Source organism: Malaclemys terrapin, chromosome 6 (assembly GCF_027887155.1).
Source record: "Malaclemys terrapin pileata isolate rMalTer1 chromosome 6, rMalTer1.hap1, whole genome shotgun sequence".
In the NCBI taxonomy this organism is placed as follows: Eukaryota; Metazoa; Chordata; order Testudines; family Emydidae; genus Malaclemys; species Malaclemys terrapin.
Genome location: NC_071510.1, coordinates 85155792 through 85171725, shown reverse-complemented (window position 1 = coordinate 85171725; position 15934 = coordinate 85155792). Strand labels below are relative to the sequence as shown.

Here is a 15934-nt window from a genome sequence, read left to right as displayed (position 1 = left end):
CTTGTGCCTAAGGCACAGAACAGAAATCAGGAGACCTGGGTTCAGTTTATTGGCTCTGCCACAGACTTCCTGTGGGACCTTGGGAAAGTGATTTCACTTCCCCATGCTTTGGTTTTCCCCCCATGTGTGAAATGGAGAACATGCTCCCCTACATTAATATTCATAAAGTGCTCTGTGATCCTTGGATGAAAGCTCTATAGAAGTGCAAAATATTAGCTAAACAGAGTTTGAAAGCTGAGGCAGAATAACCTGATATGACTGCTCTGTAAAACTTATTGAGGGAAGTGACACTTACTGTTCCTCAGTCCTATTTATACTGTTTTGTGGTATAGACATTTTATGGTTTCTTTTTCCATCTTTTAGAATCTTACAGAAATTGACCAGAAGAAAAAAGTATCCAAATATCTACCACTTCAGCAGGGTGATATTAACAAGAATTGAATTTATTCATGGTTTCACTAGCACAGCTTGAATATATATTCATATAACGGCTTTGAAAATAAATGACTGAAACAGGCACACCTATTCAGTTTTCTGACTCTCTGTTTCCATAAGGGTGTGAAAGAGCACAAATGTGGGATCTGTGGCCGGGAGTTTACTCTGCTAGCCAACATGAAGAGACATGTGTTGATCCACACCAATATCCGAGCCTACCAATGTCACCTGTGCTTCAAGAGCTTTGTGCAGAAACAGACTCTGAAGGCACACATGATTGTTCACTCTGATGTCAAGCCCTTTAAATGCAAGGTAAGCATTTCTCATGAGTTTGCAGAGGTACATCATCAGTGAATGCTCCCGAGATTTCATTACGTGTGGCCGGATGCAATTGGAAAAGCAATGCCTAAAAGAATATTATATCTTCTTTTAAATTCACTTTTCAAAATAATTGTTTGGTTTCTTTTCTTAAGCCAAGTAGTTTCAGGGCAGGAATAACATCCAAAAAAAGGGGTAGGAGAACTTCCAGATTATTTTTCATTCCCCCGACACACACACACACACACACACACACACACACACACACACACTTAAATATTATCAGTATTCTCAATCTTGAAATTGTATTGTTTCCTTAGTGAGTACTAATGTAGTTGCTAGTCTGATGATAATAAAAATACCTGACATTTATCTGGCATATTTCATTCTAAAAGAAGACAAAGTGCTCAACAACCTGATGCGCCCATTAAACACACAGATCAAGGCATTGACCCTGGGAGTCACAGAAATGTACCAATGTTAACAGTGCACCATAATTCTACACCATAGCTGGTGCAGGACACAAAGTACATCATAGCAAAACAGAACTACAGGGAGATTTTGAATAGGCCAAATGTAATTGCCCTATTACAACTGAAATTTGGCCAGGACATTAGTATTCTAACAAAACAGCCTTCTGAAAAATACTTGTTTGCCTATTCGTGGTGTCAACCAAATAACATAGGATTATCTTAGGCAGGATTGCTACCTCCATCAAGACAGCACACAGGAAATTAAAGGGATGTAAAACACACCTAGATTTGAACTTCCCCTAAGTTTGGAGCCATTTGGATTTGTGGTTCTGGTTTACACTCACCTCTAATTCATAGGGAAGACGTTATTCAAGTTTCTTTTCCTGCTTAAAGCTGGCCTGTACAATCATCCTTTTTTATTCTTTTATGTATTACTTCTTTTAACTGACCACCTGGCTCAGTAATATAGCTTTATCTTAAAATTCCCAAACTTGCATGTTTCATTCTCACTTGGGTAACTATTACGCACACAGTAACTGAGTGAAGTTTAAATGCCTAGCAAGCAATATTTTCCAGTTCCTGCATAAACACCTGGAGATTGATCTGGATGCAATCTCTATAAATTCTTCATTCAACAGTCTGGAACTAGATTGGTTCTTAAGGGAAACCAAGAGTAGAGCTAATCAAAAATTTTTCAATTAAATAGTTTTCTGTTGGAAACTGCAGTTTCATCAAAATCAAAATGTTTTACAGGAATATAATTATTTCAATTAAAATTTTAAATGGAAAAAAGTCAAAACAAATTGTTTCAACTTTCTTGTTTTGTTTCAATAATGTTGAAACATTTTGTTTTGACTTTCATTTCAATTCTGCTTGTTCATATTTTTATATATTACAATATTATTTTATTACAGTAATATTTAACATTATAGCATATTGTATTTAATGTTATATTCTATTGTCCTGATACTACCAAAACAAAACGTTTTTACCTTATCAAAACAAAATGTTTTGATGGTACCAAATACATTATTTTCTAAATTTTTGATCTTTGGGAAATTTCAAAACTTTCAGCCTTTCGTTCTGATTCAGAACAAACGGGAGTAGTAAGCAACATGTTTTTCAGCTAGTAGCAAAAGCTTCAGTGGAACACCTGTTTTTTTCCTAGCTCCACCCAGTCCCCTCTCAGAACAGAAACAAGTAAGTGGACCAGATTCTTCCCACAACACTGGTGTGAATCAGAAGTAATGCCTCTAAAATCAAATGGAGTTGTACTGCTGTAAGTGAGGAGTATATTGGAGCCCTAGCTTTTGGGATCTCCCTTGCCTGTCTGGCAGAATCCCCAAAGGAAACTTGGATTAGTCAAGCCCTTTTGGATGGTATTCAGAGGGTTAAGGCAATGACCAGATAGCAGCCTTTTGGCACCAAGCTCCTCCTCAGCAGAAGGAAGGATATAGCTGCATGAACTGCCTGCTTAACAATGGCTCATATGTCCCTAGGGAACCGCCTGCAAATAGATTTCATCTTGCTTTCTCTTGTACTTTTCAAAGTTTCCTGTTTTCTCACGGTCCTTTTGGACAGTTTACAGTCTTTCTCCCTCTCTCTCTCTCTGTGAGGAAAGGAACACCCTTCTTATGAAGAAAAAAAAAATAAAAGAAGAAGAATGTAAGGGAAGGACAGCACAGCAGTGGCCTTTCTATCTCACTGCAGGCCGCAATTTTCATGGCTTTTTTCTCATAGCAAAAGAAAACACAAGGCTTTCCTATATGTCTAATCACAGTCACGCACAGACTATCTGGTGCTAGGGAGTAGAAAATAGTTGTGCCTTGTGTTTCCTCACCCAGCTGCAGCTTGTAATCTCGTTTGGCTCGCTCTCTGAAGAGTGAAGATCCTTGCAAGCTTTTAAAAAACAAAGTCTAGGCTTCCTTATTAACAAAAAAATACTACAGTATTCTACAGCAATTGCTCCCAATGATACACTATTGCTATAGTAAAATGTGAGGATGGCTTCTACTGAAATTAATAGGAAGTTTGCCGTCGGCACTGAAATCAATAGCATTTGGACCTTTAATATAGAACAATATGGTTTTCTCTCCAATACTGCCAAGTACACTTGGAAACTTCCATCTTGGATGGAGAGATTAATTCATGCTCATTCAGTCCCTGGCTTCTCTTCCAAGACTGCCCAGGAGGGTGCTAGTGTATACCAAGCTTCCTCATTACATCCAAGAGCATTGTTTCAAACCAGTAGCCAATGACAATGAAATCATGCTATAAAAAAATTGTATAGACCCATAAAATGCTTGACAGATTCTAAGGGTAGTGCTTTCTGCTGTGGATTACTGCACAGCATGAACAAATGGCTCAGCTTACTCAAAGTTTTGTAATGAAGTACCTGTAAGCCAGTGGGCCAAACTCACTGGCCAGTGCATCAAAGCAGCAGTTCTCTCAGCAGCTATAGGAGTTCAGTTCCTTTTTGTCAGGGACGGAGTTTTATTTCTCACAAATAAACCAGTTTAACGTAAGTTCCACATGTAAACCATGTCCTTTCCCCTGACCTGGGATCTCTCACAGTAGACTGTCTGCTCCCTGTTGATCTCACTGCCTGGGAATTAAGAGCCTCTTTACTACATTCTGATGGAGTTTTCTTCCAACAGACTGTCTTCCAGCCTTCCTAGCCGGCTCCCAGCAGGGTTCCACTCCCAGGCTGTCTGTCTGGGACCTAAGGAGAGCCTCTCTGCTCCCTTTTTCTCTCTGGCCTGTTCCCTGAACTCAGGCTGCCATTTATATCCCCACAGATCTGACTCTGAGTCACAATCTTCTACCATGTGACCCTGGAACTTATTCCCTTCAGTTGGGAAGGTAGGCTAAGCCTGGCAGAGAGTGGAACTGAGCCCAAAACCCCACAGAGGACCAGCTCACCATGTAATAGTGCCCTTCACTGCCACCCCTTCTACCCAAAAGATATAATTTTATTTCCCTTGTTTTATTTTCCTGTAGCACCTCTCCCAGGGGTTTTCTCTTGGCATCATTCCCCCACCCTCCCCCCATCACAGATTCAGATTCCAACTACATTCCTCAGCTCTAGCGAAAAGTGGCTTTAGGGTCAGTAGCAAATTTAGCTGTGTTCCATCCCTGAAACTGTGAATGATTCAGGGAAATGGAAACCCTGTCCTCTTTGTCCAGAAACTAAAACCCATGTTGTGCCATATTGTATGCCCTTTTGTTTCCTCCAGAGTAAAGAAAGCAAAAATATGTACTACTGGCCAAAAAGGTTCTTACAGAACTCATTTTTACACCCAATATCTTATAAAGATTCCTAGATACAATAACTACTTTAATTACCCAGACTGGTGTTTTACTTCCATTTCTTTGGTTAGTGTTTTAGATGTATAGGTACTAGTATCTACTAGGCTGAGAAACAGATTAGCCGTAACATGAACAATAGTTGACCTCATGCTAAAAAATATCTGTTTGGCAAAACACAGTTCATCTCTATGAGGGGTTTTTAAATTCAGAGAACCATCAATATATCATAGGCTGGTCCAGCTGCAGTCAAGAGCAGCTATTGCCCTTCATAGATTTTACTAAGCTAATCAACACTCCTTTGCCTCTCCATTCCCCTCCCAACATATTTAGGATGCTTTTTGAGGCATTGATTTCAATAGGGATTGCTCACTGAATGTGAATGAGAGCAGAGTTTGATCCTGTAGTATTTGATCACACAGATTATGGTAAATCAATTGCTGCAGTCACTACCACTACAAAAGATTAGCAAAAAACTAAATTAAAAAAGCATCAGACAGCAATCTGAGGATGGAAGAGATCCAGATCATGGTGAAATCTGCATATGTTATTATTTCTGTATACAATCTGCTGTGAATAGAGGTGGTCAAGTAGTGGGCAACTATTCAATTGACGAAACAAGATTTCACAAGCAGAAAATGAGTCAGTTGTCTATGAACAGTTTATAACTGTCGAATGTATAGGTCTGAAATGATTTGTTACAATTCCTACAAATAATTCTTGACTATAAATGGTGCATAGCCTGTTCATTGCAAATATTCAATAATCAAAATTTGAAATATAACCCATAAGGTTTGTTACTTTTCTTGGATGCATAGTACACACAGTCCGGTTTCCTAATTGGATGAATAACTTTTAGAATCAAGTGTCCTGTGTGAATACTCACAGTTACAAACTAATAATTCATTTTCTGTGAGTATTCTGAAGTATTTAGTTAAAACTGTTTTTTTCTGTAAACACTTTTGCCAATAAACTTGCTAGCATATTTGCAGAAGGCAAAACAAGGACTAACACAGCGGAAGCAAATCATTTAAAAATGCAAGTGACTATTTTCAGATTTTTTCAGTATTCATTCAACTCTATCATCGTAGATTTTAAAATAATACTCAGATATCATGCAGTTTTTAATAGTCCAATTAACTTTTCTCTGAGGAAAGTGGGGAGCAGTTATAGTGTCAAAAAAAGGGGGGGCAAGAGAGGGAAGAGTATTCTACTCATGATCAGCCCACAATTTTAAATTTCCCCCACAACAGCAGATATTCTGGTAGACAGCTTGACAAATTTGAATAATCCCTCAAACAATGGTATAGCAGATTTCCCAAAACTATGTTAAATATCTAAATCCAAATTCAAATGAAACCAAGGTTTCTAGTTTAAATCTAGTGAAATGCTCTTTTAGCATTTTCTTCCTATAGAAAGCACTATATTTAGCTAAGGAGCCCTTGGGCTCATGTAATACAAAGATGCAGATTAATCAGTTCAACTTGGAAAAGTCTTTGGCTAAAATTCTTCCAAAAAGGAGTTCAAATGGACAGCATGCAGCGGGTTCTACAGCTGCTGGAAACATTCCTGACTGGGGGAGACACCAATCTGAAAGGAAGAAATAAAGTTACTTGTTACATCCTTATCAGGGATTGGAAGTCCAGAAGTCTATAACAGGGCTAACAAACGCCTGTGTGTTTGAGAGCACATTTTGTTTATAGGGGAAGAGGTAATGAAAGGAGACATCTAGAAACAAAACAAAACAAAACCCCAACATATTGTTTCATCAAAGGGAAACCTGCTGGATCAATGGCTGGAGCTGGCACTAACATGCTCCAGGGAAACCTGAGTCATTGTTGCAGCCACAAGACTGTCTAAACTCCAGCTTACTCATCACAGGCATAAAATACAGAAGCTAGTACACAGAAGAGGAGAGGATCAGAGAAAAATGGAGGGGACGGGAAGGGAAGGAATTGCTTTTACTATCTTTCAGCTAAAAGCTTCTGTTATTTGAAGTCCATGGATAGGGAAGATATACACAGGTTCACTGCTTTACTGATACATTGCACCTGTCTGATCTTTCATCAAAAGTTCTCCACGTTCCGTCATGGTATGGTATTCTTCCTGATTAAGGTCTAGATTTAAAAAGCAGAAAGTATATGGCCTGACTGAACAGAATTTTGCACTTGTGCCTATAGAACTGAGCCTCTTATCCCCATTCTATGGGCTTTCTGATTCTGAAGGGGCCTTGATTTTGATTCTTATGTCATTAAAAAAAAAAAAAGTCTTTGCTTAGCTGTGTATGAATGTGTCTGGACAGAATAAGCCCAAGCACACATTCCTATAGTGACAGTTTGTTTTTGTTCTTTGGACACAGTTTGGAATGATAAAATTAAGTTCCTGGCAGAAGCTGTCTGGGCTGCAGTACATTCTCATCTCAAGCGGAGATTGTATTTACCTGCTTGCCTTGTAGGTGCATCTATAAAATAAATCATTTTCATTTCCATTATTCTTGACAGCTGTGCGGGAAGGAATTTAACAGAATGCACAATTTAATGGGACACATGCACTTGCATTCAGACAGCAAACCATTCAAGTGTCTCTACTGTCCCAGCAAATTCACCTTGAAGGGAAACCTCACCAGACACATGAAAGTCAAACACGGGGTCATGGAAAGAGGATTTCATTCTCAAGGTAATAACTAGCAAGAAGGTTGTTCTTGCAATGTTTTGAATGCACATAACAACACTGTAAAGGACACAGTAACATAGATCTCAGAAGATACAGTTGTTTCTCTGCTTTTGATACTAGAAGTTACTGAACTCATATTGCTGGGAGATTATATTAGAGTGAGAGAGATTTATTGAACCACAGCAATATTTTCTAAACATTACCCACAGCCTGACCTGTCACTGTTCTCCAATATCCATCATCCTTGTATCTCCATCTTGTCGAGCCTAGATAGTGCAGTAGATTTTCTCTCTCACTGATAAGTTTGGGCCATGGATGGGAGAAAGTTGGTTGGGAGTCAGTCCTGATAAAACCAAGGTGATCATGGTGGGTTGAAGAAACAATTGGAGGACATAGCTGAGATTATATTGACCCTCCTGATTGAGGGTATAGTTCCATTATTTTTGAGTAAAATTTGCAACTTCATTCGGTGGGATTCCCAGCTGTTTTTAGACCATGCAATCGGAGCAGTGGCCAGGAGGACTTTGTTCCAACTTCATGTGGTCAGGAGATTGCAATTTTTTCCTCTCAGATTTTGACCATGCTGTCATGAGCCATATCTTGGTCACTATAAGATTTGGTTATTACAGCGGTGATCTATAAGGGGCTACATCCTTCAGAGGCTCGAAACTGGTACAAGATATAGCAGATTTTTTGTTGCAGTATCTCACAGGGAAGCATTGGGCACCAGTGCCCCATGATCCCCACTGACTGCTTATTGGCTTCCAAAGAATCAGGTTTGACCTGTAAAGCCCCAAATGGTCTAGAATCTTCCCATCTGAGAGACAGCTGGGTCAAACTGGGCAGAGATCAGAGAAGGAACTCAAGCTAGAGCTCCCTGAGTTTACAAGGAAATGAGCATTCATGAGAGTTTTCTCCATTAGGGCCCACACCTTTGAAATCTACTCCCCACCTTGGTCTGAACAATCCTCATTAGTTAACTCTTGAAGAACATGCTGCAAAGCCCGTTTCTTCAAACAGGCATTTGGGCAGAATTGAGGTGGTTGGGGCATGGGTTTCATTTGGGAATCTGGGTGGCAGAGAGATTTTATTAAGTTAGATTTTCTTAACTGGCTTTTTGAGCTAGGTGGAATTTGTTAGTGTGTTTTTAATAGTTGCTAGGATGCCTATAGCCTGGAATACATGATTTTAATAATGTCTTAAAATGAATCAGAAGTGGGTCCTAACATGCAACAGTTTAGCTGACCTGATATTTACGGTACAGGGTTTTCTCCCCCGTGTTTGTCTCTTACAGTACAATGGAGTTTAATTTACCCAAAACTATAAGCAGGTTATGTGCATTTCAGTGCATACAGATTCTTCACCCCCTCAGGCTTATCAGCCATGAAACAGATGAATTTATAAGAGTTTCCACCAGGCGATAAACCCTTTCAAGAAACAAAACCAGTCACACAGTAACTGCTGCATGCATTCTGTGGAAGTTGTTGCCAGGTACAGAGGAAATAAAACTAATGGGTGAAATACTGGCCCCACTGAAGTCCATGGGAGTTTTGCTATTGACTTCAATCGGACTAGGATTTCACTTAATGATTTAAAAAAAAAAAGATGGGTCCAAACTGCAAAGTTGGAATCCTGATTTGAGCTTCCTCACAGTTGGAGGGTTTTTGGATCTGAGGTTATAGTCTGGGCTCACTTCTGTTTTCAAACAAGCAGAAGAGAAACAAACAGAGCAGACGCTCAGGCAAATATTGAGACAAGACAAATATGAGTATTGTTCTGGAGAGAAAGAAACTAAGACACAGTTCAAAAATATCATCTGATTATGATTTCCCCAGTAACTTAGCAGAAGTACGGAATAATGCATAGCAGGTTTTCAGCACCACTAAATGAGGAAGAGCAAACTAAATGGAGATGTATTATTTAGAAATGATAAGGTCTACCATTTTAATAGCATTGCCTTGGAAACAGAATAGCCATAAAATGTGTTAACAGGTTTTTATACCTTTTTTCCTCCCAATGAATGGGCAGATATTAGAACTTTGGTTGTGATGTAGACAATCAAGATCAAGGTGTAGTTAAAAATATGAAAGGGGAAAGAAGTGGGTAAATCTAGTAGCAAAAGTAGTCAACTGGAGGTCAGGACTACTGGTTTTTGTTCCTAGCTGTGTCACTGACCGACTGTGACAAGTTCAATAATCTATTGTGTGCTTCAGTTTACTCATCTGTAAAAGGGTAAGATAGTGCTTTTCTACAGTAACTCTTGGGGTGCCAAGAGACCAATGTTTATTAAGAGCTTGGAGCTAATTGGGTGAAGGATACTCTGTAAGGGCCTTCAATGTTTAAATATTCTGCCATCTCACACAAATTGCATTATTTTATTTTTTTAAATCTAAGCCCAAACCATGCTTTGACTAGAAAGGCAGTATTAAATAAACTTGTTATGTATAAATTGTAACTTTTTTTTTTAAAACCACCATAAGGTTTTGGAAGAGGAAGAATTACGCTGTCCCAAACAGGTGTCTTGAGAAACTTGGAACAGGAAGAGCCTTTTGACCTTTCCCAGAAAAGCCAAGGGAAAGGAATTTCATTTCATTCTGATGGTGAGAGTGCCAAGGGAAGCTCATGTCAGGAGGAAGAGGAAGACAACTGCTATGAAGCAGAGCAGTACAGTCCTGTCATGTACCATCATGAAAACAACAAGCTGTATATGCCCCGAGATCTGTCTAGCAAACCAGACTACGTGGTGAAAGATTTCAAAGAGTCCTACTGTGATGAGAAGGAGGAAATGTTGAGAGAAGTAGGACTGGAGAAGGGGAAAGGAAATCAAGACAAAGAAGAGAACCAAGAGGAGAGAGGCTTTGCGAATAACAAGGAATGCCTGAGCTTTAGACCCTTTGAAAAAGCCAGACTCAGCCATTCTCTCTCTGATTACCTATACTTCAAACACAGGAAGAACAGTTTAAAAGAATTACTGGAAAGGAAAATGGAAAAACAAGCAATGCTTATAGGCATCTAAATTGACAATTTTTAAGTTACACTTGGAAACTGAGAACTAGGCAGTACAATCATGGCTCTTAACATGAACTGTGATTGCCAAAGATTGGCAGCTTGTAAAAGTCTTTCAGGATGAACAAGCCAAATCAATACAGATCATTTTAAGGTAAAAAAAATATAGAATATTGTATTTTCTGGTGTAATTTGACTGCTTTGTTCTTCTGATATACATCAACATTTTCATATGTATTCATTTGATATATAAGCAGGCAATAGGGTGGGAATTGAGGTTTTATTTCCTTTATCTAGGACAATACCAACTTATACACAATTTTCTAGTTATCAAAAAGCAGTGTACTGTAGTGTTTGAGGTATTAGCTGACTAAAGAATAAATAAGAACACTTATTTCTGCAGGTTTCAAGAGCTCAAAATATGCTAAGTATTTTACAGCATATGCAAAAGTATTTTAAATATGCATGATGAAAATACTGTCTGTCATTCATCTCAGAACTAACACAACCAAGAGGTTCTGAGTTATTGAAAATGACTGCTTTAATGCATATGTTTACAGTGGGAAATGGGAAACAAAATAAGATGAAACTCTAATGTCTTGTCAGATGGGCAACAACTTTATAATTCACACTCTTGTGAAAGGACTAGAATTGGTTTAGAGGTAGGGTGACCAGATATCCTAATTTCATAGGGATGGTCCCGATTTTTGGGTCTTTTTCTTATATAGGCTCCTATTACCCCCCACCCCCGTCCTGATTTTTCACACTTGCTATCTGGTCACCCTATTTAGAGGCCTTTTTTCTGTGACATAGGGTATAGTAATGCTTTGCTGCATCTCTATCAGCATGGGAGCATTTAACAATTCTTGAAATTAAATATCATGGACTGAGCTGACATTTTATTTTATTGTTTGTTCAGGCCAATACATTTGAGGAGCAGCAGCACATTGTATTTGCAAGTTTTGCTATAATTGCACATAAGCAATAAGAGAGAATTAATTTAGTTGAGCACAATGGTAAATTTTTCCCATTAATCTCTCACCTTGATTTTGGAGAGCTGTGCTATTTTGAAATCCAATATCTGAACTGCTTTTGTTTTAAAAGAAACATCAAAACAAAATACCCGTCGCCCTGCCCAAAAACACCCCACAAAATCACTGGGGTCTTGTTGTACTTCAAATCTCCCTTGATTTGACCCATAAACTTTCTCCCATGAATATAACTGACCAATAGGATCCAGCACTTTCAGGTGATTAATGGAAAATAGAGTGCTACTCGGGCTATTCTTAATAACTCAGTCCCAAATTTTCATCCTTGGACTCATGTCTTATTATATTGTATCAGGTCCCAGACAGGGAGCACTTTATTTTTAAGCAGTATTAGTAGGTATTCATGTAGTATACGTGGAGTACTTTGACAGAGCACCCTATGTCCTTTTCTCTGGTCAATAGTAAAAGCATTTCTCAATGCACATTCCTTTAAATGTAGAATTTTTTTTTTCCAATCAGTGCCCTGGTTCCTGTAACTTTGAAAGATATGGCAAAGAGCCCAAAGCCATACTGTCACTTGAAAAGGAAATGATAACGTTCTAATACCTTTTTAATTAACTGTGTCCTGTTGAGTTTCAAAATCAATAACCTAATATGTTTAGATTTACATATGGATACATATATTTTGAAAAATATATGAAAATGATTTCCCCTTATCTACCTGTCAAGCCCTCAATTTAGGATTGTGTTTTACCACTGCAATATTTGATGTCTACAGCACATGAATTTGTTACAAGAGACACAACTATTATAGAAAATATGTTCATGGGTTATTAGAAACACATTCTGATTGCATCTGCTTCAAAATCTCAGTCTTCTACCACTAAAGGATACCCTCTTGGCTCATGGAAGTAGTTCTCACATCCTTTCTGTTGGTCACCCACTACAGGGAAATACCACTCATATATGGTGTAGCATGCTGGGTTTGTGCAGTTTGACTCCGTAGGAAAAAATATGCTGTCATTTCTGTCCACCTTCCAAGGCAAATATATGGGACACAACAAATAAAAAATATTCTGAATGGGGAGCACAAAAATATTACTCCTCCAGGAAACTTAAGGATGGCGGATCTATTTCTATAGTGTAATTAATTCTTTCTGATGTGAATAATTTTAACAATAAAAGCCCGGGTACACCAAATTTGTGTGGAATGCAGGTAACTTTGGGACTAAAATAAATGATGCCACCCAAAATGAGGTACATTTGAAAGAACATAAGAACGGCCATACTGGGTCAGACCAAAGGTCCATCTAGCCCAGTATCCTGTCTTCTGACAGTGGCCAACGCCAGATGCCCCAGAGGAATGAACAGAACAGGTAATCATCAAGTGATCCATCCCGTCTCCCTTTCCCGCTTCTGGCAAACAGAGGCTAAGGACACCATCCCTGCACATCCTGGCTAATAGTCATTGATGGACCATGAACTTATCCAGTTTTTTTTTGAACCCTGTTATAGTCTTGGCCTTCACAACATCCTCTGGCAAAGAGTTCCACAGGTTGACTGTGCAGGTATGACCTGCAGACATTCAGTGATGGGTCCATGCCCTTTTATCATATGGATAAGTTGTACATTTTTTCATTGTGAGACAGTCCACTCTAGTCATTACATTCAAAAAGGGGCCTTAGGTTTAGGTGTCTATCTTGAAAGCAGTATGGTTGCAGAGTTAGCATGGCCTAGTGCATAAAATAATGGGCTTGCATCATCATACTGCAGTTTTGTTCCTGGCTTTACCACCAGACTGCTGGGTCACACTGAGCAAGAACTACAGATGAAGAATGCTACTTAAAAGCTAGGTATTATTATTATTATGTGATAAGAGACAAAAGGTCACATGAAGTGCACCAGTCAAAAGATACAAGACAGCAGCTACTCACCCAAACACAATCTTATGCAATATGGGCCAGATTTTTTATAGTTCACTACTCACAGTCAGCCAGATTTTCAAGAGAACTCACTTCCCACGTAGGCACCAAAGTAAGTGACCAGATTTTCAAGAGTGCCCAGAGTGCTGGTGAGTGTTTTTAAACATCTAGCCGTGACTGGAGAATGCTGAAATCTGGCCCTGAGCTCTTCTGAAAATTTGGCTACAAAGGTCTGGATGCTGAATTAGTGACATAACCACTAAAATGTTGGCTGTGGAAAAGGATTCAACAAACTTACATAGTCTTAGACCCCACCAAATGCAATTGCCAAGTGGGCCCTTTGTAAAATAAGTCACTGCAACTACATCAACTTGCCTGGCTGAGTAGCCCAAAGCTTCCAACAACACCTTAATTGTCATCAGCTTTCCCCCTTCCTGCTCATATAATCCCATTTCCCCTCAGAACAACAGTGAGATGCAGTCCTGTAGTTGAAAGGAAAGGATAGTCTTCCCCAAAATGGCATTACCATTTGGGAACCAGCAGTATGGTTTGAAACCTGATGTAAACCCCTCTTCTCACAGCTGTCCCAGAAAGCAAAGACCACCACAGTTTTCTTTCCATGAGGTTCTCAGGCAGTCCCAGTCTACTCATTCCCTCAGCCATTAATCATCCCATGCTAATTCATCTTAGATCTATAAAGCATCCATGAATCAGAGAATGGCAGAGGAATTGCAAACAAAACGATTACTGAGATAATGATAAGGGCATGGCAAAAAGTGACACAAGCAAAGAGATGCAGAAAGAATAGTCCATCTGTAGATGCCTCCATATTGCAGGATATAGTGTAGCTGGAGCTGTGAAATCTGCCATACGTGGGTCTAAAGGAACAAATTAAGAAGAGTCTCCATTGTGAAATACCTTGCTTTTCTTTTAATTGATCTTCACATTATTTACATTGCTATTTTTGAAGGATGGATATTAAGAGTCTTTAATAGTTTAAAAATTTCTTGTAGAAATAAAAATTGCACTGACAAGGAAGGTCTTTTCCAGATCTAATTTCTATGTGCTCAAGTTTGATCATCTGTTCTGCCTACAGGCATGGAACTGCTCCAGGTTTAGATTATAAAGGAGGCCTACAGTGCAAGGTGGCACAGGAAGCTTCACTTTATTCATTTTCTATAATCTGGACCTTTATAAATGTATCAAATTTTTAAAATGTTTTAGAGGATGCCTCGATGTGGCCGCTACCTGATTCTCCCAAACTGCCTCAGTGGCCACTTTGGCACAGTAGGTCAAATTAAAGCTCAGCTATCATGAAAGCTATAGATCCAATTAGATCATACTCGTTTCCTTGGTTATTATTGGAATCTGATTCCACCCTTCAGAACTGATTAATAGTGAGTTCAAAGTGTCTACAAATTTACTTGACTGAAATTCTTTGCAGACCACTTGCTCAAGGAGCTCCATAGAAGTCTACTGAAGAATGGTAGATTGGCAATGTCATCAGGAGTGTGGGCAGGAGTGGGGGCAGGACACTTATAAGTAGGTAGTTTTATTATCAGGGCAGCACTGGGATGTTTGAGTTCTGCAAGGTACTGTACAGAGCAGAGTAAGCAAGCAACAAATTCAGGTGTCAAACTAAACTCAGGATGAAGAGCTATGGCACATCCACTAAGAAATTTGCATTATTGATAATGTGCTGCTGCCTGAGCAAGCATTGAACTTTGCCTTGAAGAATTTGGTAACATCTTTTATGGCCTCAATTTTGCAGGCTGCTGAGCATCTCCTAGAAGGGCTTTACCATACACTTCCTGGCTTTTATAACATGTTAGCTATAGCTTGTTTATCAGACAGGCCAAGTGGTCTTCTCATGCTGCCACCGCAGTCCTCTTTTTAGAGCTCTGTGCTGGTTGTGTAGCCAATTTTCTAATCTCATAATTCATCTGGTGCTGCTGGACTCAGGTGCAGCTGGTGTATAATTAAGAAGTGTAATGTAAGTACTGTATTTATTATGCCAAAAAGTATTTAATAAAGTATTAACATGTTTTTTGGTAATAAGTTGTGTCTGCTTAGCTGAACAAGATGTAACAGAGCTAACATTTTGTACTCAGAGGATTTGGAAAAAATATTGCAGTAGATGTTTATTTCCTACAGAATGCTGGTTTGCTATTTAAAAACAAAAACTCAAAAGAATGAACCAATTTAAGTTGTGAATGTTCAGCTTGCGGCATTATATCTCGATAGCAAAAGCAGTTCACCTGAAAATAACATGTAAAATGTATTTTGTTAATTTAAGCAAATAAAGATATACGGAAGATGCTGCTGTAGTTCTTGTTAAACCATTGAAACCCACCAAGAAGTAAACAACTAAACATTTATGTTGTACAATAATTCACATAGTGTACTCGGACCCTGATCTGACAGGGAAGGGCCTCACTTTACTCCACAGTGACTCCTCCTGGCCACTGAAAGTATTAGAGACTCTCTGACTGTTCTGAGAGCCAGAAACACCATGGTTGTGATGAGACACCTACAGGAATGGAGGAGAGGTAAATGGGGAGCAAAGGGAATAGGACTTTCAAAATTCCTTCAGATATGTGGAGCACCTCATCATCACAGACTGCAGAGAGAAAATTATACAATGCTGTTATTATTTAATTACTGATAACATGCTCAGCCCTGTACAAGACACAAAAGAAAGCCAGTTCTTACCCCCAGATAATTTACAATCAAAGGTTCAATCCTGCAGACTTCCACACTTGCTTAAAGATAAGGTTAAAGTATGCATGAAAGTCTCTTCAGGTTCAAGGCC

At 38.9% G+C, this 15934-nt stretch overlaps 1 protein-coding gene across 4 annotated transcripts in view; it reads left to right on the top strand.

The window, feature by feature from the left end:
- Positions 1–15602, top strand: part of ZNF366 (zinc finger protein 366) — a 39974-nt gene extending 24372 nt beyond the window's left edge. For all 4 annotated transcript variants that reach the window (XM_054033224.1, XM_054033223.1, XM_054033221.1 and 1 more), the window contains 3 exons: positions 556–747; positions 7034–7208; positions 9686–15602. In XM_054033224.1, the coding sequence (XP_053889199.1) occupies positions 556–747; positions 7034–7208; positions 9686–10221 (903 nt within the window). In that variant the 3' untranslated portion in view covers positions 10222–15602. The remainder of the gene's footprint in view (positions 1–555; positions 748–7033; positions 7209–9685) is intronic.
- The last annotated feature ends 332 nt before the right edge of the window (positions 15603–15934 follow it).